Here is a 27953-nt window from a genome sequence, read left to right as displayed (position 1 = left end):
TTGTTGCTGATAACTATGATGGACAATGGGTTGTAATGACGGATGAAAATAGGTCTTGTGAATATAGATTATGGCACACACTATAAATTCAATATATTTTTTCTCTGACCAAGAACCTTTGAAGACAAGACTGTATAATGATCAGGACGGACTGGAATCATTGACATGGTTTCTTGTTGTTACTCTTCCAATTTTTCCAGAACCTGAGATGGAGTCATGCAAAGACCGAAGCCAAACCAAGAAGGCTTGGGCTTTTCCAGTTTCTCTCCACACTTTGCAAAAACGTTGAATTTACAACCGAAGCATGCAGTAAAAATTGCAGAAGAAACAGGAGGCACATCCCTTTTCCTCCAACCCAATTGCACATAAGTTTCCTTGAATCTAACAACCCCTTTTTTCCTGACCATCTGCTGACAAAATACCAAAAGTACTACATAACTATAGAGTAAGTACTCTTGTTCCTCTGGCAAGGATTTAGTACTCTTCTTGTTCTTTTGTTGGTGACCATCAAGTCCTTTATTTCTTCCTGCAGGAAAAGGTGCTTATTAGAGAGAAAATGGAAGAGAGGTTGCAGGAGGGGCTATAGGCCGCCAAATCCAGCCCAAGTAGTTCAATGCTATATGGGACAATGGGAGCTGTCAGTGAACCTCAAGCAAATGCTCTGAAAGAAAAGGGCAGACAGAACAAATAAGCTAAAATTTCAGGGCTGCGTTTCTTCTGCAGCCTTCGTTTGAAAAGCATAATGTCAGAAAAGGGTGCAGTTTCGGGTTTTTTAAACAGAGAAGTCACCGTCTGAGGGAAAGGGCAGATGTTTGAGGGAAAGGTGGACTGTATTTTGTTATCATCCTAGCCTTAATATTGATTAATTTAATATTGCTTGGTTTTTAAAAATTAGAAGGCCGAGTGAAGAAACATGAAGCAGCTGCAAGCACTGCAATGCACAACTGTTTTCCCGAGGCCATGCATGCAGAGGATCCCAAAATGATTTTCATTCAACTGGTGGACCACCGATTCCTGAGGGATCCAGGAGATGCACTAATGCCAATGTGGATCAATACAGATGATCAGTACACTAATGGCACAGGTGGATCAAAGGTTTCCCTAGCAAAAGAACATCTATGGCCAGATCCCTAGTTTCAGACAGCAATTTCCGATGTGCTACCCTTGACTCTGGAAGGAATGTGTCCCATGTGTCCACCTCCCTGGACAGGGAGATCTGCAAAGAAGGTCTTCTTCCATGTTCCACCAATTTGAGTGAGACCCTATTATTATTTTTAACATCGTTTTTATTAAACATAAACACACTCACAAACACATTTTGAAGATATTCCTGAAGTACAAACAATAACAACAGACAAGGAGAAATAGGAGGAAGAGGGGAAAAGGAGAAGTAGACGAAAAAGAAGGTGGAGGAGGAGAGAAGAAGAAGTAGAGGAGGAGGAGAAAAAGGAGAAGGAGGAAGAGGAGGGGGAGTAGAAGAAGAAAAAGGAGAACAAAAGGGAGAAGGAGGAGAAGAAAAAAGAGGAGGAGAGAAGAAGGAGGAGGAATAAGGAGGAGGAGGAAGAGAAAGAGGAGTAGAAGAAAAAGGAGAACAAAAAGGAGAAGGAGGAAAAGAAAAAGGAGGAGCAGGGGGAGAAAAGGAGAAGTAGAAGAAAAGGAAGGAAGAGGTGAAGGAAGAGAAGAAGAAAAAGGAGAAAGAGGAGGAGGAGGAGAAATAGGAGAAGAAAAAGGAGAAGGCGGAAAAGTAAAAGGAGGAGGGGAAGGGGGAGAAGAAGAAAAAGGAGGAGGAGGAAGTAGAAGTGGAGAAAAGAAGGAGGAGAAGGAGAACAAAAAAGAGAAGGAGGAGGAGAAGAAAAGGAAAAAGGAAGAGAAGGAAAGAGAGGAGGAAGAGGATTGTGGGGGCGCCTCTCCTCCTCCCTGGTTTGTGGGAGGCTGGCAGTAGGACCTGAGCTCTCCTCCCTTCAGCTGCAGCCTTTGCCCAGAGCCCAGGATCCTCCTCCTCCTCCTCCATCACTCCAAGAGAGAGAGAGAGATTCAACAGGAGAGAGAAGAGAGAGGACCAGGCTGCTGCTGCTGCTGGTGCTGCTGCCGCCGGTGGAGAGAAGAAGAGCCAAGGACCGGCTCTGCGCTGGGGCTGCCTTCTTCCCAGCATCATCTTCCATCCCTGCATCCCTGCCTCATCCCTGGTCCTTCCTCGCCTGGTTCCCCATCTGCCTGGCTGCCATGGCCAAGGAAGGGGCCGAGAAAGCGGAGGAGACGGAGCAGATGATCGAGACGGAGGCGGCCGAGGGAGGAGGCCCCAGGGCCGGCGGGGAGGCCAAGGAGATGCGCGCCGTGGTCCTCTCCGCCTTCGGGGGGCTCAACAAGCTCCGGGTGGCCAAGAAGCTCATGCCCGAAGCCCAGGAGGGAGAGCTCAAGATCCGGGTCAAAGCCTGGTCCAGTATTATTATTATTACTCATTATTATTAATTATCAATTATTATTATTATTACCACCATCATCCTAATCAGTGCTCCTCTTCCATCTCTCTTTTCAGCCTTCACTTCTAAAGGCATGTTCTTACTGCCTCTCTCTGTGTGTGTCTCTGGCTTTCTCTCTTTGCTTGCATCCACACTGCAGAATTAACCCAGTTTGATGCCACTTTAACAGCCCTGGCTCCATGGCATGGAATTCTGGGACGTGGAGTTGGTGGTGGCACCTCAGGTGCTGTTAAAGTGGCATCAAACCAGGTTAATTCTGCAGCATGGATGCAGCCTTTCTTTTTCTCTCTCTCGCCCAGTAAATGTGTCGCTATTTGGGGGATTTTGGACAATGCTGCACTTTTGCAAAGTTATACAGAGAATTAAGATCCTTGTAAAGATACGCAACCGGACACAAAAGTCAGACTCATATCCATCATTGTCCTCCTCATGACCATGAATGGATGGGAGAGCTGGACCGTGAAGGAAGAAAATGGGAGGAAAGTCCATTCATTTGAGATGTGGTGCTGGAGACAAGTGTTGAGGGATCCCAAGAAGTCGAACAAATGGGTCCTGGAACAGATCAGAGCAGGAATCTCCCTGGAAGCCAAGATGGCTAAACTGAGGCTGTCGTACTTTGGCCACATCATGAGAAGGCATGAAGCATTGGGGAAAAAACCATAATGCTAGGAAAGGTGGGAGAAGTAGAAAAGGAGGAAGGCTGCACACTAGATGGATGGACTCTATGGAGACTATAGGGGAAAATCAGGGGATTCAAAAGGCATTTTCCTGGGAACGTCGCATGCGGTTGCGCCACCATGGGGCGGAGTCGGTGTGTGCATCATATGGATGCCGCGGCCCAACTCCGCCCCCAGGCCGGCCTTAATGGCCAGTTTGTACATTGTACATTAAAGAGGTCACAGGTATGAATTTGCAAGAACTGAGTAGAGCAGTGGAGGACTTGGTGATGTCTCATTTACAGAGTCGCAATGGGTCGCGTTCGAGAGTGGATAACAACAACAACAACAACAATAAAGCTTGGTAGGATTGTTCCTTTCCATCCTATTGAGAAATACTATATATACTCATGTACAAGTCTAGACATTTTAGTCCAAATCTTGACCCCAAAAACCTGGATTGACTTATCTATGGGTCAATGTAAGTCTTGTGCTTTAACTCTTATAAAACAGGGAACAAAGGCAAGAGCATAATCTGTCCTGGAAGCACCGATTCCCTTCTATTCTGTCATCCATCCAACCTTTTTAGTGTGAGCGCAAACAGTTATGTCTGCTGGGATTTTGTAAGTGCTTTGGCATCGCTTCCCTTTGCTTCGTCCTTTAGATCTTTTGTTACGAGTTTTTACCATCGACTGATCCATGGGTCGTATCAAAAGCTATAGGTTTGGCCCCAAAACCTGCCCTGACTTACACATGAGGTCGATCTATAGTCAAGTATATATGGTAAGCTGCCCCGCTTCCATGCAGTTTTCATACATGGAAGGAAGCAACCCAGGGGCCATGGACCCAGATGTACACTAGGCTTTGTTGGGTGTTTAATGCCATCAAACCAACTTCAAGTTATGGTGACCCTAACAATGAGAGACTTCCAAGTCACAGTATTATCAACAGCCCTGCTCAGGCCTTGCAGACTCAGAGTCTATCCCTGGTCGAGTCTATCCTTCTGAAATGGGATCTTCCTCTTTTCCATCTGCCTTCTACCCTACCAAGCATTGTTGCCTTTTCTAGTGAGTCGTGCCTTCTCATGACATGTCCAAAGTACAACAGTCTCAGTTTAGGATGGGTTTACTCCCAAGTGAAAGGGTCTCCCCTTTCACTTGGGAGTAAACCCATCCTAAACTGAGACTGTTGCACTTGGAACCTGGCATTCCCACTAAGTGCAATAACTCTTCCTCCCAAAGATATAGCCGTGTTTGTCTGTAGAATCAGTATGTAGAGAGATCTTGTAGGACCTTTGAGACTAACAGAAATAAAGAAATTGTCAGCATGAGCTTTCCTAGACTTCAGTCTACTTCCTCAGATGCTGCCTCTCAAATAACTGTGCATTGCATTGCAGTCTTGCAGTGTAATCCTGTCTACATTGACTCAGCAATAAATTTCTCTTCCCCCATTCCTTGATACCATTCCCAGCAAAACAGGCAGAAAATTGCAGCCTTAATTGTCTTTCTTTTTGCCCAAACCACCATCGCTGGTCTCGCTCCTTCCGGCCTGGCTCTTGGAAAACAATATTTGGCAACCAAGCATCTTAAAAGACCAGCCACACACGCATTCCTCCGCTGCTGACGGGGAGTCTTTGGGAATGTGTAACTCCAATAGTTCAGCCTTTTGGGTAGCGATGCAGAGGAGAGAAGGGAGGGAACGCAGCATTTTTGGCCTTCTAGGGTTCTTCTCCGTCAGTCTTCATTTTCCCTCTGTGTCTGTGACTTTGCAGTTTAATAGTAGACTGGCTGGTTTCCAAAAGGATGCTTCGCCCTGTCATCCATTCCAGGGTTTCTTTCATGGTGTTAACTTTCCTTTCCTTTTTCTCCGTTTTGGGTCTGTCAGTTATGGTTTGGTTGTGTTTGGTGATTCTGGCCCAGCTGAATCTGACAAAAAGCGTATTGATTATTTTCATTGCTTCAGTTCAGAATGAATACCTCCCTCTGCTCCCACCTCTTCATCTTTCTCCAAAGCCTGGCAATAATTTCTGTGTTTCAAAATATTGAGCACACCTATATTTTTCAATTCCAACTCCTCCCTCCAGCCATTATTTTTTTAGTTGATTTGTATATGCCTTAAAATCAACTGTTGTTTTACGGCAATGCCCTGGATTTTATTGGGTTTTCTTAGACAAAGAATACTCAGAGGACCTTATCACACTAGACAAATCCCAGGCAGAAATGGTATTTAAAAGTAGGGGGGGGGGGACACAAATGGAGGATGTTTTTCAGACAGTGTTTCTTCCAAAGCTCAATAACGTGAAAATAAAGCAAACAGAAATTCCACAAAAATGACACCTTTTTACTTTCAGAAACTTCCGAAAGTAAAAAGGTGTCATTTTTGTCGCCTTTCCATTTGCTCCATTTTCACGTTATTGCTCTTTGGTGCAAACGCGTCTGAAAAACGTCCCGCATGTTTCGACTTTTAAAAGGTGGTCAGAAAAGTAGTCTGCAGTGTCTGGTATTCCTTGGTGATCTCCTATCCTTCTACTAACCATGGCCAAACCTGGTTATATTTCAGGATCAGATGGAGTCTGGTGCATTCTGCTGTACCTGAATACTTGGCAATGTGTTCAAGAAACTGAAAAGTAGACCTATAGTTTCAATAACAACTTCTGCAGTATCTAGCAGAAACAAAAACTGAGTTTAATTAACACTGAGCTGAGCTGAGAGCACCACTTTAGTGCTGCAAATTTTAGGGCTAATGCACATCTAAGAAAGAATTTGATGCACAAAGCAGGTTAGCATTGGTGATGCCAGATTGGGCTGAGTTCTCCTCTTCCTCATCTCAGCCCATCACTGTTGAAACCCCTGGGATTACTTGAAGGAAAGACACTATTTATGAACAAATTATAGCTAGGTAGTAGACTAAAAAGTAAACTTTGGTCCAAAACACACTGCAGAAATAATCCAGTTTGAGACCGCTTTAACTACCCTGGCTCAGTGCTGGGGAATTCTGGGAACTGTGGTTTGTTATGGCACCAGAGCCCTCTCCAGCAGAGAAGGCTCAATGTTGCACAAAACTACAGTTCCCAGAATACCCTAGCACTGAGCCAGGGCAGTTAAAGTGGTCTCAAACTGGATTATTTCTGGAGTGTGTTTTGGACGGTGGACCTAAGTCTTCATTCCTGATCTTCCTTACTTAACCTTATCAAAACCAACAGTACTTAATTCAGAGAAAATCTATTTAGTATGTATTTGTCCAAATGCATACTAAATACCATTTAGTATGCATTTGGAGAACAGTTGCAGAATTCTGTATCTCTCCATTTCTTTGAGTAGCTATCTGTATTTGTGATCAGTTGAAGTTAGTTCCTCTGGACATAGATCTCAGGGAAAGGGGTGTTTTGTTATCAGGAGATGTGCTGTGTTGCTGCGACACAAATGCCCAGCATTTCATGGGAAGTAAATGTCAAGGTGAATGGTGTGTAGCTTATTTTAGAAACAGTTGACACGCCAGAGTGATGTTCCCTAGGGGCGAGCTGGTTTGTTTTGCCAAGGGTCATGAGCGGAGCAGCATCTTATGGATCTTGCTGTCTCTCTCAAATACCAGCTCAGTTCTGTTGGGTTAGCAAAATGGACCTCTATCCGATCCTAGATTGCACTGTGATAGTACACTTTCATCCTATATTCCAAAGGATCAGTTTTGCCTCCCTGATTCTGTGCCCTAATGAAAGACTTTTCCATATCTCACTCTTTTGTTTGGTAGGCTTGTTCAGACTCTAGATCTAGCCCAAGGATTTTGACCCAGAAAATCCCATTAGCACCTTTCCCCAACCCTTGGCAGTAAAGATACCGGAATAACAACAAAGTAAATACAATACAAAATTATGTCTCATTAATGTTTCCTCTCCTTCCCGTTCCTCTTCCTTTTCCCTATTTGATTAACTGCCTGAACAGTCTGAACAATTAACATGGCCTTATCTTCAACCTATGAATGTCTACTGAAGGTTATTTAAGTATACTTGAGTATATTTAACTAAGTAGCTGAGAAAGAACACAGCCTCACAACAACAATTAATAAACAAGTGCATAATTTAAAGTCACTTTACATGGTTTGATTGGGTTTTACCCAATATATATTGTACATTGGGTTGAACATATATCAAGAATACACACAAATACTGCCTGTTGTAGACCTAATAATTGCAGATTTGGAGGCAGGACTCGCGATCCAATCAATGCTCGACCCACAATAATTAAATTAGATACTCATTTCCATTGATGTTTCCAGTGACCTAGATCTCCTCATGAATGTCGTCTTGTATTCATGCCGTTGTCTCATCCAGTTTTTCTAGGTCAGGACCTTTCACTAATCTCCATGTTGGCCTCCACTCTGCTTTCCCAGGCTTGGCATTCGCATGGCACTGTGTAGCATGCCAGTCATTGGTGGAATTACTCATTCCACCTGTTGGCCGCATGCGCCCACATGAAGAGCTCTGTTGTCTGAAGGATGGGATAGTTACAAAAGCATGTGTTGTGTGGCGTTTGCAGTTTTGGAAGTGAACTGCCGAAACGCAGATTTAAATCCTTTCTCTCCTCTGAAGTGCACTGGGTCTGTAAGTGCTTCTTAGGACATTATCACATGGAGGCACTTATGTGGGCAAAATGTTGCTGAACTGTTTCAGAAGTGTGAAGGTGGGATCATTCGTTGCACAGCACATCTAAAATGTAATTGAGGTTTCCCACTTTCTTTCTGTCGACCGAGAAGCCATTTTTTGAATAATGGGATATCCTGATATTCAAAATATGGCTTCTCCTGGCTTCTCTGTGAACACTTCATTGACGGAAAGAAAGCAGGAAGCCTCAATTATGTTTTAGAAGCATGACGGACGATTCCACCTTTGCGGTTCTGCAACAGTTCAGCAACGTTTCGCTCACGTAAGTGCCTCCGTGTGATAATCCCCTTAGCCTAACCCAATATTAACAGGGATTGTTATAAGGAAAAATGGGTTGGGAGAAAACTTACTGGTTCCCAAACTTTGGTCCTCCAGATGTTTTGGACTTGCACTATATTGTATCTTTATGGGGTTTGGCCCAGAGACATTCTTTTCTGGTATTATATCCCAGGCTGTTAGGAAGCTTCAGAAACAATATACTGGGTAGTTTCGTTGGCACTGCTACAGAGAGACAATGTGTAAACATGTTTCTATCTTTAAACAGCGTTAATGATTTTGTGATATTCAGAAGAGACACAAAGACAAGGAAATGGCGCGCCCCGAGGGGTTCTCTGACAGAACTGGGAATACAATGAAAGACTTTTCATAGGAATAGGAATGCTCTGTAGCAAAGATTTTCTAGAGCAGAGCCAGTTACAGCAAAGGATTTTGATTTTGCTAGTAGCCTTTACTCCCAACGTGTGAACTCTTTTCTTTTCAGCTTTATTGAAATTCTTTCAGTGCATTGATCAGTTTACCCTCTTCTTCATTTACCAGCCTAGAAAGGCAAAACTAAGATGTGTGTGTGTTGGGGAGGAGTAGGCATTCCAACTGGTTCATTTGGAAAGATGCATCTGAGATAAAACAGTGCTTTTATTTAAGACTGAAACCTCACAGTTGTCAGGAAACTACCGGGTTCTTCAGTATTTTTCAGCAGGCAGCATGTCAAATAACATCAGGAATGAGAGTAAAAGGTGAATTACACAAATCTTGGGATGCAACATGAGCTTTGCATACATAGGCTACTCCAAACTCCCGAAAAGCCTTGGTATTTGGCAAGAATTGAAACTCCACTTATTGGTTGCTGTTGTTTTTTTAAACCCATATGACATTCTTCCTGCCCTTTTTTGTTTTGTTTTTCTCTTGAAATTTCAGTGTGTATTGCACTGTGTGCCTTCAAGTCATTTGCGACTTATGGCAACCCTAAGGTGAACCTATCATGGGGTTTTCTTGGCGAGAATATATATATACATATACATATATATATATATATATATATATATATATATATATATATATATGCGACGCTACAGTGTCCTCTGGTGCTGCGTCCAGATGACGCAGCACCAAAGGAGCACCAAAAAGCCACAGCACTGGTGGCTATGGCACCCTTTCTGCAGCACAAAAAGGAGCCACTTTATGCACCAAGGAAAAGCCTTTCTGCACCATGGAAAAGCCAGATTGAGACCTTGGCATGTAGTTGCCATGGCCTTGATCCGGCAAAGAAAGAGATGGCTGCAGGCCGCCTCTTAAGAGTGGTTTGTTCAGCCCCTATGCCCTTTAGAAGTTCCTTATGGGTATGTTTAGGTTGGAGAAGAGAAGATGGAGTGGTAATATGATCTCAATCTTTAAATATTTGAAGATGTTTTATGTTGAAGATGGAGCCAACTTGTTTTCAGATGCTTTGGAAACTAGAACACAAACCAATGGATGCAAATTACAAGTAGAGATTCCATTTAAACATTAGGACGAATGTATTGGCTGTAAGAGCTGTTCAGCAATGAAACAGAGGGAGTGAATTCACTCTCAATGGAGGCTTGTAAAGAGAGGTTGGGCAGCCATCTCTCAGCAGTGTTTTAGTTGTGTATTCCTGCATGGCAGGGGATTGAACTAGATGGGCTTTGTGGTACCTTTCCCCTCTGGTTCTATGCCTTTATGAATTCCAGCATGGCTGATGCAAGGACTTTGGAATGGCAAACTGTTTAGTGCTGTTACACCTCCATCACCAACTTAGGAATGTTCTGTTAGCAAAATTCATGTTAGGTAAACTAATTTATGGGGGGAGGGCGTTGTGGGAATTCATTCTTTCTATGCATTGATGTCTTTAGTCTCCTTTGCTGTAACAGGCACCCTCATATCTTCGTTTCTTCTTTCTTTTGTTCACAGTGGATTAAATTTCATTGACCTGATGGTTCGGCAGGGGAACATAGACAATCCACCCAAAACACCACTTGTCCCTGGATTTGAATGCTCTGGAATTGTAGAAGCTGTGGGTGACAATGTGAAAGGCTACGAGGTAATGAGACATGTCGACATTCCTTGGCCATTCTTAGTCCAAGTGAAATGGGATGGTAACAGTGAAAGTGGGATGGGTCAATGAATGGGATAGGTGTAGTGTAGGATCCTGGGTTTGGATATCCACTCAGTCTTGGAAACCCATTGGGTGACCTTGGGCAAGTCACATTGTCTCAGCCTCAGAGGAGGGCAATGGCCAACCCCCTCTGAACAAATCTTACCAACAAAACTCCATGGCAGTTAGGGTCCCCATACGTCAGACTGAAAGATACACAACAACAAAAATGGGGAGGAAGTGATGCTACTCCTTTACATCTTTCTGCCAACTGATCTCAACCAGAAGTTAAAACTGTTGCGCCAACATATATCCTCCTGCCAACTGATTTGTGAGATCAGTTAATAAAAGGGAGTTGTGCCATCAGCATGGCAGCTTAGCCAACATAAGGCCAGTTCAGTTGGCACAAGAAGGCTGCACTTGTTCCTAAGCCCCTAAACACAGTGCATCTTTGAGTTCAGATTGCTCTAAAAATGGAATCTTCTCTGAAGATGCCAGCCACAGATACTGGCAAAACATCCAGAATAAACTCTTCTAGAACATGGCCACATAGCCGGAAAACCCAAAAAAACTATGGATGCTGGCCATAAGCCTTCGACCTCACATATTTCTAGGTGATTCGAAAAAACATACTGTCATTAAAAAGGATAACATTTCTTGAGTTCTTTTTAGGAAAAAAATCCTTTCAAAATCCTTCAGCGATAGCATCTGTTTTATGACAACCATAGCAAACCTTCAATGATAACTTACCATAAAACAGATGCCATTGCTGAAGGTTTCTTAAATGTACAAACTGTCAAGAAAAAGTGATTAAAACAACAAGGCAGGAGGACATTCAATAGAATGTCTTTTTGAATGTCTGTCTTCTTGTTTTATCCTGACTTCCCCCAGATTGGTATCCTTCACATGTTTTGGACTTCAGCACCCATTGTTCCCAATCAAGACCACGCTGGTTGAGGCTGATGGGACTTGCAGTCCAAAATAACTGGGATACACCCCATCAGATTGTGGGGAGGCATTGCATAACAGATATATAGCAGAATAACCTCTTCTTTTAAAAAGTGATCTGCATTGCTTCATAGTTGAAATAAATATTTTTTTTTCTTTTGCTGTTTTTTACTGGTATTATATTCTCTTTAGTCTCTAATTGAATTTGAGCTGCAAGACTAATGTGTGCTGCTTTCTTATTTTAGAACCTATCAAAAGCAGCTGGCAAAGTTGGATGTAGGTATACAAATGCAATAATATAGAGCTTGCAGTCAAAATTCAATATGTACCCTTTTTTAAAAAAAAGAGAGAGAAAGAGGCCATTCTAGCACATTGAAGAAATTTAGAACTGAATTTAATGCACAGCTTTGAAAAATGTTTTGGCAAGCCATGTGCCATGTTTGCTTGCCCCACTACATTTCATGTTAACCATAGTTTGTTACAGAAGTCATGGATTATGTGGTGTACAACCAAACCAACCATGGCAGATGACCCAACAAACATTGCCCTGAAGCCTTTTGGTAATCCCAACTAGAGCAGATCTATTAACATTTAATGGTTTAATGGTTAAAGCAATACGACCTTTTTTCAAAACTTTTTAATTTTTCAGTTTAAAGTGGACCCTTGATGTTCGCTGGGGTTTGTTTCCAAAATCCATGGATGCTCAAGTCTCATAATATACAGTGGTGAAGTTAAGCGGCACTGTACTCTTTATACAAAATGGCAAAATCAAGGTTTGCTTTTTGGAATTTAAAAAATAAATATATTTTTCAAGCTGTCGATGCATGAGTTCATTGAATCCATGGATATGAAGGGCCGGCTGTATTTGCAGTACCAACGTGAAAAGATCAACACAAAATAAAAAAGATAGACATGTCACAAAGCATATTCTATTCAAAAGAAAGCCTCTCAAAGATAGACTCAGTTTCCCAGCGGAAGAAAAATATATTTTTCTTTTCTTCTTTTTCCAGTGGATAATTCTGACTGTTCATTTCCCCAAGAAGTAAAGTATCGGAGAATCCATTACAAACCTTTCCAGGTTTTATTATTATAATTATGATTATCTATGATTAAATCAGTATGCAAAGAGACGGAGTGAAAAAAAGTTGATAGCATAACCTTTTGTAGACTGACCCTTAGATGCAAAGCATTCTGAAGCCAGGGTTTTATTCTTCTTCAGTACCAGAACTGAATATCAAAGCCAAATGGCACTCACAATTGTTCCAAGAAAAAAACAGTCGTGATTTCCCCAAACTTGCTTAATTTCAGCCATGTAATTTAGGATTGGTAGCGGGGAAGGTTGACGCGTCATTTGCCATTGTTAATGTTTAAAAGGAGATGGGAATCTTTGCCAATCCCATAGATCACCCAGAAATCTACTGGAGATCCAGATTTACCTGTCCACTTGTGTGCCTTTGATGAAAGTATTTGTATTTATACATACACTTGGATGTGTGAACTGCTTTTCGCTGAAAGTAATTGTGCCGATTGTTGCTATCATGTGCCTTTAATACATTTTTACTACTTAAGGCGACCCTTAGATGACACTATCATGGGGTTTACTTGGCAATATTTGTTCACAGGAGGTTTGCCATGGCCATCCTCTGAAGCTGAGAGAGTATGGCTTGCCCAAGGCCATCCATTTCATGGCCAAGCTGGGAATCGAACCCGGGTCTTCAGAGTTTTAGTCCAACGCTCAAACCACACTGACTCTTCCAATGCTGGCTATAGGCACATGGAAATACTCTTTCTCCAGTGTCATGGCAAATCCATGCATCCAACCCATCGCATCATGTTGCAGACACCCAATAGCAAACATACATGTGTGAAACTGGTTTGTAATTTTTGATTCCTCTGTAGCTGCTGTGCTGAAATGCCACTTCTTTGACTACGTTTCTTTCCACTGACTTCAGATTGGAGACAGAGTCATGGCTTTTGTCAACTACAACGCCTGGGCAGAAGTTGTGTGCACACCGCTCGAATTTGTGTACAAAATCCCCGACGACATGAGCTTCTCAGAAGCTGCTGCCTTCCCTATGAACTTTGTAACGGCATACATGATGCTCTTTGAAGTTGCCAACCTGCGAGAAGGCATGTCGGTGCTAGTTCACTCAGCCGGGGGTGGAGTGGTAAGTTGGCTTTCATTCTACTTTTGTCCTTCAAGGAATTCTAGGTTTTGTCACACTTGTTTAAATTCCAGTGTCACCTTAATGTCCCAACATGTCAAGAAGGTTTGAAAGAGTTTCAAATTTTTGCCAGTGTACAAACAGAATAACTTTTATATAACATTTGATTAAGCATTGTTTCCATACCGTACAACTGTCATGATTTTGCAGGGACAGTTGTGATTAACCTTCTCTTGTCCCACTTGTTCAGCTTCTTTTAACATGTTCCAGGTTCTGCCTCCTTATCTCCCTTTGCTCCTTTGACCTTTCCTTACTTACTCAAAGTACGTAAGTAGTTAGCACTCAATTAATTCAGCAATAGGAAAAGAAAAGAAAATCCTTCCCAGTAAGTTTAGGAAAAAGAAACTGCTAGAGCATCTCCTAGTTTGGGCATTCTTCCTGATTAATAGCTATGGCCATTGTTGCATTCTGATGTTGCTTCTTCACATGTGTCCTTGTTTTCATCTGCAAAAATGTTGGAAGGTTTGCATTCCTCAGTAAAATCAAATGCTATCCATTGTTGTGGCATTCTTTAGAAAGAAGAATGGAAGTTGTAGCACGGGGGGAATCATTATTGTCTGCCAAAACTCTGACCATGCAGGCTGCAACCTGCCTAACAAGAATAAAATCATCTCAGTAGAAAATCTCTTTAGCTCCAGATAATCATGTTTAAGATGTATGACCCCTCCTGGGCCATTGCAGTAAAGGACTGGAATTTATAATCTTATTACAGTTCGGTACAGTACAGAGGAGGTCTGTTTCATTCTTGTTGAATATTAATTCCAAAATCTCAAGCGTGGAATGTTAAAATAACATGGAGCTGCAGAAAAAATATGGTTGCGAGGGAAATCCAGCAGGACGCAGGGATACTATGGATGTATTGTTTTTAGTGACTCCATAATATTGATTGATTAAATACATGGTACTTTTCATCAGTTAACATCAGGAGGGAAAGGACATATTATTGCCCCAATGAAACTGCAATCCAAATTGTTTAAGGATTGCATGTGGCCCTTGGTGTTTCTTTTGTAACGCTCACTTCTGCCACCAACAGAATTGTTTTTTTAAAAGCTTTCAAAAGGGCTCTAGAGGAGATTTTGCACTGCAGATTTACCCTGGAGAAGAGAAGGTTAAGAGGTGGTATGATAGCCTTGTTTAAATATTTGAAGGGATGTCATATTGGGGATGGAGCAAGCTTGTTTTCTGTAGCTCACAGGACTAGGAAGCAATGGATTCAAGCTACAGGAAAAGTTCCACCTAAATTTAGGGGGAACTTCCTGATAGTAACAGCTGTTTGACAGTGGAACATACTTCCTTGGAGTTAGTGGAGTCTCCTTCTTTGGAGGTCTTTAAACAGAGGTTGGATGGCCATCTGTTGGATGTGTTTTGATTGTGAGTTCCTGCATGGCAGGGGATTGGACTGGATGGGGTCACACCATGATTCTAAGATTGGCAAAACTGTATGATGTGGAATAGTCTGGCAGCCTCCTGTACCCTAGGAAACTGTCACAGTTGCCAACAAACTAGATAATGGTTTAGAAAATGACTGAAAAGCCATGCCTGCATGAAACAATAAGCCAGAATTGTTGCGGATCATGCATGCTTCATGTTTGCTTCCTCTTCCAAACTAGAGCAACTAAAGGATTTAGGAAATTACCAGCCACAGGAAGCTCAGAAGTCAAATCTGGTCTCTGGTTTGCCAGTCCTCTGACCAAAAAGGCTTTGTAATTGGCATATAGATGTTAGAGGAATGACAACTACTACAGCCAGGTCGAATCAGATCACACTGATTCTGAAGGAGGTATACTGAAAATCCATCTTCTTTCTATATCTGTGCGGTAAATCTTCAGTTGGACTTTCCAGCAAGACGTCAGAGTGAATGAAGTGCCTGGAGGCTTTCATCCTAGTTCTCCATATATTAAAACATGGCAAGAATAAAAGCTAAAGCATGGACCAAATCAATTATGACCCATCAAGTTCCTTATGAATAATGAAGGAGAACAGACATTCAAAATGCCTTCTGATGAGAAGTTTCGGGACTCCCTTAGTAAAGTATTCAGAGAACTATTAAGGCCTGACAGGAGGAAAAGAAAAATTGCCCAGTTTGTTCCTAAATGTCATGAACATTCCTCTGAACCATCAGAGAAACAATGGGGGCCCTATGGGACTAGAACAGTGCCCTTGTTTTATTCCCATCAATGCAAAGTCCAGTTTCATTGTTTAAGTAGGACATTTTGGCACACCCCAACATAGTCAATGGCAAGGAAGTGGGAGTTTTAGTTCAGGACATCTGGAGAATTACAGGTCACTCCAGCCCTCCTGTGTTAATGTATTCCAGTAAGGTCATACTAAATAAATATAGAAGCAGAATTAAGTGTAGAAGAACATTTGTTCTTAACTATCATCGAGTTGATTTTGACCCATGGCGACCCTATAGATGAGACATCTCCAAGACTCCCTGTCCTCCACTGCTCTACTTAATTCCTGCAAATTCATACCCATGACTTCCCTAGTAGAGTCCATTCATCTGCAGCCTTCCTCTCTTTCTGCTTCCCGCACCTTTCCCAGCATTACTGTTTTTCCCAATGAGTGCTCCCTTCTCATGATACATCTGAAGTACAACAGCCTCAGTTTTGTCACCTTCCATAGCGATTTCTGGCTTGATCTGCTCTAGGACCCATTTGTTTGTCACACTCCCAGTAAATGTGTTCCACTGCTGAACAGCTCTTACTGTCAGGAAGTGCTTCCTAATACTGAGATGGAATCTCTTTTCCTCCAGTTTGCATCTGTTGCTCCATGTATTGGTGTCTGGAGCAGCAGAAAACAAGTCTTTACCTGCCAGAGGAAGGAAAGGAGAGAAAGGGTAAAGTGAGCACCCAGTGGCAGGGAGTTCCACCACCTGAGAGCAGCCACCAAGAAGGTTCTCTCCGTGACTTCACCAAAGGTGTCTGCAATGGTGGCACACCTGCAGGGAGGTTGAGCACCACCACTAGGCATTGTGGTTGTTGTTGTGTGCTTTCAAGTCATTTCTGATTTACAGCAGCCCTAAAGTGTACCTGTCACGGGGTTTTCTTGGCAAGATTTGTTTGGGAGGGGGTTGCCTGTGCCTTCCTCTGAGGCTGAGAGAGTGTGACTTGAACAAGGTCACCCAGTGAGTTTCCGTGGCTGAGCAGGGATTCAAACCCTGTCTCCAGAGCTGTAGTCCAAGACTCAAAACAATGTGGCACTCTGGCTCTCGTGACCATGTTTCAGGGATAGAAAAAAAGAGGAGTGTAGGAATTGGTGGAAGTTGGGAGACTTGGGGCTACATGCAGCCAGTGAACTGCACTTTGGATTTTAAGTCCTCCAATGAGACTCTATGGTCAACCTCTGGTGGAAGCATACCATAGAATCATGCTGGAGGAGCTAGAAAATGCTTAAGGAGAACATAGTTTTTCAGATTCGATTAAGTGAAACTGTGGGTACCCATCCTACAGATCTGGGGGTCACACTGTATATCTGTTGAAGGGGGATCTGCCCAAAATATTTTCCTTTAAAAAGAAAAGAACCATATTAGACCAAATTGTATGCAGCCTTTACAGTCTAATAAACATATTCTGTTGAATACACTTCATCCACAATGCACATTTATGACCATAGCACATAATTTGAGTCTTATTGTATGCAGGGGGTGGACTCATTTTTAACAATGGTTTCTTTCTCTTGCCACGTGTTCAGTTGCCTGCTTAGATTGTAATCTGTTCTGTGCAGCCATTCCTTACTGTGCAATGCCATATTGCTGATTATAATGGAAGTGGTAATAGAACAGAGTTCCATTGTTAAAAGTGGCACAGATTTCACCCTCCAAAAACTATATCCCATTTTTCTGTTATGCAAGTTGCTTTATCTAGTTAAGTGGATGAGCAACACTAAATCCAAGGTGCAGCTGTGATTGTATATATGTATGTGTGTGCACACAGCTTCTGGTTGCCTGTCCATTTATGACAACCCCATGAAAATAATAGGGTTTTACTTAGGTAAGAAATATTCAGAGATGGTGTGCCACTAGAAGTAAGGGTAGTTTGGCCATATTTTGAGATTACATGACTCAGAAAAGACAATAATGCTTAGCAGTAGAAAAAGTGGAGTACCTCTTTCCAGATGGAGAAACTCAGTCAAGGAAGCCATGGCCCCAAGTTTGCAAGACCTGAGCAGGGCTGTTAATAACAGAATGACTTAGAGGTTTGTCGCTCATAGGGTCACCATAAGTGAAGCCAATTCTTTGGCAATTAACAACAACGAACAGTATCAACATAGGGAAGGTTCTCCAGGATCCTTCTCATAGGGCAATGAGTGGTAGAAGGCCCTGTTGGGGACAGATCAGATGGATCAGATGACCACCTGGTGTTCTCTTTCCCTGACCCTCTCTGTTTCTCTCCTTGAATCTTTGCTGGTTGCTTCAAATAAAGGATGAATGAACTAAAAATCAGATGGTAGCCTTGCTTTGCTTGACCTGCTTGATGTCTTTGCAGGGACAAGCTGTTGCCCAGCTCTGTTCAACGGTCCCCAATGTTACTGTCTTTGGAACAGCTTCCTCCTTCAAGCACGAGGCAATCAAAGACTCTGTAACCCACCTCTTCGATCGAAATGCAGATTACGTCCAGGAGGTTAAAAAGTAAGTGGATTCATTGCTTGTTTCACTTACTTTAATTATTTGATGACTTTAAAAACTAACACAGTGATGACAATGTATGTCGTTTGCAGAGTATTATTTTCATTCTCCTCTGATGTGGGTTTTTACACAATGATAGTTGGAGTAAGTTTATAATACTGAAGTGTTTGAAAGGTAGGCCTGTACACAGCCAAAGATTTTTAGTTCCTCAACTTTGTGTTCTTCTAGATGTACTAGGCTATGGTTTCTATCATTCCCAGCAAATGTCTGGAGAGGCAAATGGGTAACTGGAACTATGCTTGATCACAGATGCAGTTGGAGAAAGTATAGGTTAAGTCACCCTTATCAAGAATTCTGAAATCCGACTTATTCAGAAACCCAAAACTTCTTTCATGCATGGCTGATATAGTGACATATTTGTTTCATGCACAAAATTATTTTTTAAATTTTAAAATATATATGTGCAAATACATAGCCTTCAGGCTGCGTGCATAAGGTGTATATGAAACATAAATGACTTTTGTGTTTAGATTTGGGTCCGGTCTCCAAAATAGCTCATTATGTGTGCGTGTGTATGTGTGTGACACACACATACACACATACACACACACACACACACACACACACAAATATACAGGTATTCCAAAATCCCCCAAAGAATAATAATAATCCAAAACACTTCTGGTCCCAAGCATTTCACGTAAGGGAGACTCAACCTGCACCAGCAAATATAATAACTTCACATTTTGCAATGCAGCTTTATGACAAAGAGGGAGAACTCTTTGTACCTTACTTTGAGATTCCTTCTAGAAATAATACACACTGTTCAAGTTTAGCCTGTGAAAGTTACAAGGAGAAGCCTGACTGCATGTCCAACTGAGGTACTTAACTTGCATTTTAGCAGGCGTTGGTTCAGTTTTCTGACACCTTTCATCTTGCTCAGTTGAAGCATCCTCAGTACAAGTCATACTCCTCTTTTACCTGTAAGTCAAGCAATTGCTAAGGAGTGCAAGCTAATCATAGCCTCTTTTGATGAGGTTTCTCTTCTAAAAGCATGATGACTCACCTTTCTTTTCAGAAATTGTTTCAAGCCAAACAATACATTTTCACTCAGACTTCATCCTATAAAGAGGCTTTGTCACTTTTTCTCTCAAGAGTGTTCCAGATTTTCATCTATCATATTACACCATTCACATTACAGAAATAAGCCACTTTGGAACCAGTTTGTTTCTGTGACATTCACACTTGCTTCAACCAGAATTGATGCAGTTGGGGAGTGGTGGTCGAAAAGCCCACTTAAGCCAGTGCATTTGGTACTGGACCCCTTAGCAGTTCTTTTTTTAAGAGCCACAGTGATCCTCATCTTTGGTAGTTTGAGTACGCTACCGAATCGATTCGGATTGCACTGCATCATTCCCAGAAATGGAGGTGCCTCCATTTTAAATTGACCCCAGCAAGAGGATGGCAGATGCACCCTATTTGTGCTTAGAAAGTAGGATGGTTATAGCCAAATTTTCGAAAAACTATGAAGTCTCCATAGTCTCTCACTGGTTACATAAACTCTGGAGTATATATAGTGATGGTGGAAAACCTGACAGCATGCATTAGAGAACCTAGAAATAATCAGGTAGACAATTCCTCTTATGAAACCTGGTATCCTTCTATTAACTTCTGCAATACTAGTGATGTTTACCATCCATCTCTGGAAGGATCTATTTTGGGGATAAATCTTGTGGGTTTTAATGTCGTATGGGGTTTCTGTTTTAGAATATTGTGGCTTCTACATTTAATCTTGCAAAGATGGCCCTGATTTATGTTCCTTAAATTTTTTAAAAAGTAGTAAAGAGCAACTCAGATGTTATTGTAATATTTTATATGTTTCTGCTTGACTCACCTAAAGCAGCCTGGGTGGGGGGGGGGGGGGGGGACAAGGGAGAGAATTAAAAAATGCATCATCCAGGCCACAAAGTTGAGCCTCTGTTGTGACTCTAATTGCTATTAGCCAATTTCAGACATTATCATTGTCATAAGATAAATGCAACTCACGCAGACTTGTTCACCAAACCTTACGCCTTTCGGACTCCCTAGAGAACAATTATCCCTGACAACTGCACCAATGGTTTTCATAATTGTTTAATTAAAGGATGCCATGAAGAGGATTGTTATTTTTTAAGAATTACTAGGGCCAGTGATGTGAGTAGTTGTATAATTGCAGAGCACCGTCAGATCTGACCTAAGGCCAGAATTTAAAAGGTTTTATTCCTATGGGGAGTTGCAATATCAGGAAACCACCATTTTGGAGAGAGGGAGGGAAAGCAAATTTGTTCTGAAATCTGGTCTCCTGAATCTCCATCCTTAAAAAGTCTTTGAGTGACTCGTCTCAAAAGAATGGTATCCAATCGTCCAGCATCTCATAGACTTCAATTAGCCCAGCTTCTCACTGAAGACTCATTCAAATATGACTACCAGCTCTCATTTGCTAGTGGTATCTTTCAAACACTGTCCTCTGATAGTCATTCATATATGTAAAGGGTTAGCCTCTACAAAGCAAGAAACTAGCCCAGCCTCCCAAATATCCACTCTAAAATGACTTGCCAGGACTAGATTATAGTTCTAAGATATGCATCCAGATGGAGTTCTAAGCCTTTGGATATTAATTTAATTATTAATTTAACTTTTAGTGCAGTGGTTCCCAACCTGTGCTCTAAAGAGCCCTTAGGACTCTGTATGCACTTCCACCTAACCCTACCCTACCCCCCCCATAACACTATTCCTAAACACCATTAATATTATATTTAATTTTTTTTAAAAATACACCCAAGTCTTTTCAAAGCATGGGCCAAACCTGTGTGTGTGCATACATGCGTGCATGCAAATTAGATGTGTATTTGGAAATACAGACCCTATCTGTGTGTGAGAGAGAGCTAGACAGAAGGAGGGAGAAATATCTTGTGCATGCATCCTTCCTTCAACCCATCTGGCCATAATTTTTCCAGAAACAGATTTCATCTTACACACAGTGGAACACATGCATATACCGTAATACATCTAACCCATGGGCCCTTGCTTTCCTTTCTCCCAACTCCAACTCCCCTAAGATCACCAAGACCGACACCAAGGTCTGGCCCTACTTGGACACATTGACACTACCTTCTAGGTCTGCTTCCAGTGTAATGATGGCAATGGCAATGACATTACCTTTCACCCATTCATTCTCTTATTTGCTCATGGATCCATTGCTGGATTCTGTTGTTTTATTTTCACAACAATCCTGTGAAGGAAGGTTGTGTAAAATACAGAAAGTGGCCCAAACCTACCATTTACATTACCCATTACGCTACCCAGGGTCTTCTTCCGATCTGTAGCAAAGGGACCATGTAAACCCTCAGTAGCGTCCATCTCATTTTAACTCATGTGTTGTTCCAACCATATCTGCATTTAATTTGCTGGCGTTTTCCACTCTTCTTATTTACAGCTTTCCTTTCTTTCTGTGTAAAAAAGCCCTTAATTTCGATTTCCTATGCTGGCCTCTGTTCTCATCCGGTCCTGCAAAATTTTAATACCAATAAATGATTGTATATAGCTTTCCTCTCTCCTTGCTTACCGTACAATCTACAGCGGAGGTGGACTTTCAGCCTTCCTGATTTGCTTTTCTTAATTGTCCTGTTGTGGGCTTAATTGGCCTGATCTATGTGCAATCTGTGATCAAGTGCCCAACCTCAGGACACAAAAGACATGGCATATGGGGAACTGGCACAAATATGATATCTTTGCAGGAGCTGTTGTGGCAAGGGGATGCTGCCCTCCAAGGTCTCCTGGAGGACACAGTTGCCCAGTCCTGCTATACATCATACTTTATCTACATATTTCAATCAAGGAATGCCCAAATCTAAATGCTTTTTCTCTAGTCTTATATCTGAGGCTTATCTCTTAAACTTTATAACTCCTGGATGTAGGGCCGAGGTAGCTGTCTCCAATACATGATCAGATTATTCTGGTTGAACTATAACACAGAACACAATTGAAGAACCTATCTGTATAAGAATTCTGACCAGATCTTTAAATGCTCTTATACTAGTGTTATGCTAGTGCTGGACATGAAGAGTGTGAGCAGGAGTCACATATCCCCCAATACTCTTCTACACATGACACAACAATTTTGGAACCAGGGAAGAAACCTCTGGATAATTCTACCCTTGGAGAAATTGCCCCAGTAAGCTTAAATGAGGGGGAGAGTGAAAATGGGGCAAAATGCCCTGTTGCATCACCCAAAGGGACCAGTGGCCATTTCCATCCAAAAATGAAGGGGATGATTTATAGCACTTTGACATTCAAAGGGGGTTATGCCGCTCCCAGGAGCTCTTGCCCACCTCTTCTGCTAATGGCCCATCCTAGCCACAGATTGCAGCCAGGTCAATGATTTATGATGATAATGAACATTGGCACAATGACCACAACATTTTAAAAACACAACCACAATGCACAATGTTGCTGTATGTGAAACTCTGTTTCTGCCACTTTCAGCAAGATATGTCTGCTACATCGTGACTCATAATTCACCCTGCATCTGTAGCATGACTTCTGGACATGTATGTCACTAACAAGATGCCAGGCATAAAATTCAGTTTGGACAGATTTGAGAGTGGGGAGAAATCAGTATCAGTGCTAGTCATGTTTCTATGAATGGATATTTAAGATTTGGCATGCCACACAGATGGTGTCTTCCATATCTATACATAATGTATCCAACTTGGAGAAGAGCCAGTGATCTTCAGCCATAATGCTGCAAGTGTAAAAGCTGTAGCAAATGGTAAAAACATTTCATAGAATCATAGAATTGGAAGAGAGCATAAGGATCATCCAATCCAAGCCTCTACCATGTGGGAAGACACAAACAAAATACTCCTGACAGATGGTCATCCAACCTCTGTTTAAAAAACTCAGAAGAAGGAGACACCAGCATTTGGATGGGTCGTGCTTACATGAACCTCACCATATTTATATCTGCCATTAGAAATAGGTTGTGGTGGTGAGTGTTTGAACCACAGAGTCCCACTTCCAGACTGTATTCTGTTTCTATTTCCATTGTTGCTCTTTACTCCTGTGAGAATCTGCAGGAGTCCATAGGGTTAAAGATGGCAAGCCTCTTATTGTAAAACCTGTCTGTCTCTCCCATTTCAGAATCTCGCCAGATGGTGTAGACATCGTCCTGGATTGTCTTTGTGGAGAAAATACAGGCAAAGGTCTCAGTCTTCTCAAGCCACTTGGGACTTACATTTTATATGGTAAGTAAAAGTAAGCTAACATAGAAAACCTAACCTGCTCAAACAACAACCAGCTTTGGGCAGCCAGTCCAGTTGGGTGATTATTGGTATCCATAAACACTGAGCAATTTCTTCTTCCTACTGCCCTCCAACGATCAGCTCAGTCCCTACTTTTAGAAGCAACTCCAGGGTCACCTCTCAGTCTTCTCTTCTGAATCCTAGATTGGTAGCCCTTAGTCCCAGGCCTACTTCTCACTAGAGCAATCCCATAGCCTTGGCCTGACCCCAACAGGCCAAGAATAGAGGGAGAAAAAGAGATTAAAAGGGGAGGAGAGAAATGCATAAGGGAAATGTCTCTTTTGTGAAGTAACCAATGATGGGATAATCAGGGTCTCTGTCCAAGGTACCAGAACATCTCACAGAGAACCTGATTATCCCATCATTGGTTACATCTCCCATCCACCTTCAAGAAGTTTCTTTCCCAGGGATTTCACATCACCTAGTTCACAAAGAGCCTTTTGGTAAGAAAACAGTCTTATGCCCTGCCAGGCAGCTAGACAAGTATTTGGGCTTTCAGCCCAATTCTCCTCACTCTATGTGCAGGAGATTATCTTGGCAGTAAAACGGCAAAACCCCTCTCCCCATCATGTCTGAAAAGATCTTTCAGAAGGCAATTTGGCTTTTATAGACTACAGGCCAGAGACCTGACATGTTGTTAAAGAATCCAGTTCCCCCTCTTCTTGACTACCCTTCCCACTTTTGCTGATATTTACCATCTTGACACCCACCAGCTCCTGGGAACTGGCAAGCAAAAGGCCTCGGAGAAGGTTGACTCTACAAATGCCAGGGTTTCCCCTTCAAAGAGTTCTGCAAAAACAATCCACAGACAATGCCAGGGTGATTGCTTGTGAAGTTGGTTAGTTACAGACCCCTCAAGTTGGAAGGGACCTCAAACTGCCTGCCGGTTCAAGGAATCCATTGTTGCAGCACCCTGATAGATGGCCACCCAGCTTGGGTTTAAAAACATTTAATGAAAGAGAACTGAAAGCAAATCTGCTCCATGGCTAAACAGCTTATACCATCAGGACATTCTTGCAAACGTTTACTCTCAATCACTTCTGAAGCAGTTGCATAAACCAGGTCATGTGAAGCAAGAGAGAACATCGTCTCCCAGCATCTATATGGCACCCCTTTGAATAACTGAAGATGGAAACTAGATTTCAATAGAAGAGCCATAAAAGCTGGCTCTCATGTGTGGATGTAAGCCACATTGAATTGGGAGCCTTATGGATGATCTCTTCCCAGTATCAGGAGCCGCATCATTCAGCTTGCCTGCCATTTCCTTAATGTTAATGTAGAAGGGTATAGCTTTGCTTGCTCACTATTTATTGGTATTTATATGCAATGCAGCATTGAGGGGAATGATGGGATATACAGTGGGGTGTTAATTGCTGGAAACTGTTGAGCATATTCCTTTGTGCTTAATGGAAGAGTTGAGACTATCTCCAGAAGAGCCATTGGGAATGCTGGCAGGGGAAGAAAGAGGAAAGAAAATAATGTTTTGCTTTTGTAATGAATGTGGAGGTAGCCCAACAAAGATCTGAAATTTTATGTGCTTCAGTTATGCTTTGATAACTCTGATAACAACGTCTCTGGTTAGTTGCTGAGTAAAGGTATTCTGAGTTTTACTGCTGGATTTCTGAACGTAGGGGTTATTGGACTTCACCATTTCCCGCACCCATCCAAAACCAATGGCTACTACCAATTTTGTGGCTGCAGTTACACCTGAAATGACCTCAATGTCTCTGTCTGTGGTACAGTAGGATGCCCAAGTGTCCCTTGCACCACAAAGCCCTCTCAATATGTATTTTTCCTACCCATCTAGATGGTATAGGACAGCAAGATGATCCTTTTTGTTTTCCCTGCCACTGCACCACTGTGAGTTTTCCCCAGCCAATTGGGAGCAGTGGGGACTGCAAAAGTACCAAGATTTGGGGCAGCACGTCCCACATCTCTCAAGGAGCCACTTGGCATGATTGAAATTGGAAGGCACTTGGAGGAGGTATTTGGCCCGTAATTGTTCTGAAAACATAATTGGGAGCACAACCAGGTTTCTGAATGGGAACAGCAGCATCAAATAGAATGGGCAATTTCATCTTAATATGTCTTTGATAAGCCTTTTTTGGTGTAGAGAATGGGGATGTTCTTTGAAGATTTTGACTAAAGATGCACACTTAGGCACAGGTCTGGTGTCTGTAATGAGCAGTTTCTACATTCATGGATTCTCTTTCTTTGCTTTTTTATTTTTCCAGGCTCATCAAACATGGTTACTGGGGAAACGAAAAGTTTCTTCAGCTTTGCAAAATCGGTAAGTGCAAAGATCTTCTGGCTCTCTTATACACAGCTTATACATACATGTCTTGCTGTTTGCCAGGCTCCCAGCCCTCTCTATGTTTGCCCATCTCTTCCTTCCTTTTCACTTCTGCTGTACAATAACCATCTCACAAGCCAGAGAAAGTAGACAGTGCTTAGCAAGGCTTGGAAATGTTGCTTTTGTGGACTACAGTTCCCAGAATCTCCAAGCTTTCTAGGAGATTTGGAGTTGCAGTCTAAAAAAATGGACAGGGATTTATCCAAGCTGCAAAAGTCATGCTGGAATTTTTGACTTTTCAAATTAATTCCTGTCATGTTTGGAGGTTGCCAGTTTCGACTAAGGAACAGCGTACTGTTCAACTATCCTGGTTTGACAGGGGCAACCCCAGTTAATTCTCTTCTGTCCCACTTTTTCAGCTGCTTTGAAAATCATCCAGTTACTCTTTCTTTTTCTTGGTTTCCCTCTCTTGGTTTTCCTCTTTCTTCTTAGCTTATGTACAATTGCAACAAACTAAGTTCCAAGGACAAAAGTAGTTTGCTATCAGTTAGCTCAGCAGGAGGTTGTGGTATATGTGTTGTGGTATATATGAAGTTAGGGTTTTATTTTATTTTAAAACAATACTTCTTTATATCACTTATATTGGTTCTAATCTTGTTGCCGTTTGTTTTCCTGCAGTGGTGGCAAGTGGAGAAAGTGAACCCCATCAAGCTGTATGAAGAAAACAAAATCATGGCTGGATTTTCTCTCTTAAACCTGCTTTTCAAACAAAACCGGAGTGGGCTGATACATAACATAGTGGACAAACTCATAAAACTGTACAATGAGAAGAAGATCAAACCACGAGTGGATTCACTCTGGGCACTGGAAGAGGTAGGGAGGCTGCCTTTTTTCTTTCTCGTTGTAACCAGTTTTTACAGGGCAGCCTTGAAGCAAGTCTATTAAATATTTGCATAAAATATTATGACTGGGATCCTCTTGCCTCCTGTAGCCAGCTGCAGAAATACAGCAGTGGATCAGTAGGTAAAGACTGTGAGGGTCATTCTGAACAGAGGTGCCTCAACCATTAAAAGAAACATGCATAGGTATAATGTGGCATACAGCCCTAGCTCAATGCTAGGGAATTCTGAGCACTGTAATTTTGTGAGACATTTAGCCTTCTCTGCCAGAGACCTCTAGTGCCACAACAAACTACTGTTCCCAGGATTCCCCTACAACTGAGTCAGAGCAGTCTCAAACTGGATTATTTCTACAATGTGTTTTTGACCAGAGTCAATCAACTCAAGTCTGTATCAATGGTGAATGTAAGTACTTCCCTAGTAACCCAATATTAGTTGGCCCCATCCCAACCAATAATTTACTGTAGATGCCCCATCCAAATGGACAGTGAATCAGCCATTTCAGTTTAACGTTGGATGGAATAATGGATGTTCAGCATCGGACCTGAACTCAGGGTTGTTTCGTATGTATGATTTGCAACTCCAATGAAAGAAATTAGACTTATCTTTGAATAGAGAGAATTTGAAACACATTTCTTCTCAGTTTTGTAAGCATTGCGCAGGGACAGTGTGAAGAGGTTCAGTAGTGTCCAAATGGAGATTAACAGCTGGGGTCTAATTCTCATTTTATATGTGCAAATAGCAGAAGGCCATGCTACCCTGGAAGTCTTAAATGACAACGTTCTTTTATTTGTTTGGAAACATTTCATTTAACATTTGGCAGCAAACTATCCTGTCACTCTGACATTAGACTGAGATGTGTGCAAATATAATCTGTTCAAGACTGTAGTCTAGCTCATTTACGAATCCTACTCACTGTTCATGATCTGATGGAGAATTTCCAAAGCACATTCAGGCTTGGAATTGTCAAGAATATAATGATCCTGTGGTTTGGGAAGAATATGTTCAGTGTCATTTGCATTCAGTTCAAATTTCCATTGGTATGCTTAACAGTTTTGGCTAGAAAAGCAGAGGAATAAATGAATCAATAGCCTTCATTTTGAATTATTTAAATATTGTCTTCGCAATAAAGCAGGATGGAGATCAACCATAAAAATTAGAATCATGAGCAAATATAGATTTAGTGGTCAATAAAACAATGCACAACCCAGACTAGAAAGGTTTCAGAGACAGTAGCCTGGATCTATGTGTTCTGTCCTTTAATTTAATAATACATTCAGGTCTTAATGACCAAAGCAGATACCATATGATTATCCAAAGCCAACTTTGGCTGTGCAAATAGATAATGACTGGTATTCAGTATTGCAATTATAGATTTGTAACCTCAAATTACAGATCCATACCTAATCTGTATTCAGTAAGACTACATAGTCT

At 41.9% G+C, this 27953-nt stretch overlaps 1 protein-coding gene across 1 annotated transcript in view; it reads left to right on the top strand.

Annotated features, from left to right (window-relative positions):
• Positions 1–1853: 1853 nt before the first annotated feature.
• VAT1L (vesicle amine transport 1 like) overlaps positions 1854–27953 on the top strand; it is a 40273-nt gene continuing 14173 nt past the window's right edge. Inside the window, exons 1-7 of the mRNA XM_042438480.1 lie at positions 1854–2435; positions 9999–10128; positions 13083–13298; positions 17846–17988; positions 23167–23270; positions 25562–25617; positions 26299–26493. Coding sequence (XP_042294414.1) covers positions 2224–2435; positions 9999–10128; positions 13083–13298; positions 17846–17988; positions 23167–23270; positions 25562–25617; positions 26299–26493 — 1056 coding nt within the window. The 5' untranslated portion in view covers positions 1854–2223. The remainder of the gene's footprint in view (positions 2436–9998; positions 10129–13082; positions 13299–17845; positions 17989–23166; positions 23271–25561; positions 25618–26298; positions 26494–27953) is intronic.

Source organism: Sceloporus undulatus, chromosome 8 (assembly GCF_019175285.1).
Source record: "Sceloporus undulatus isolate JIND9_A2432 ecotype Alabama chromosome 8, SceUnd_v1.1, whole genome shotgun sequence".
Taxonomy (NCBI): domain Eukaryota; kingdom Metazoa; phylum Chordata; class Lepidosauria; order Squamata; family Phrynosomatidae; genus Sceloporus; species Sceloporus undulatus.
Note: the sequence above shows the minus strand (reverse complement) of the source record. Positions and strands in the feature narration are given on the sequence as shown.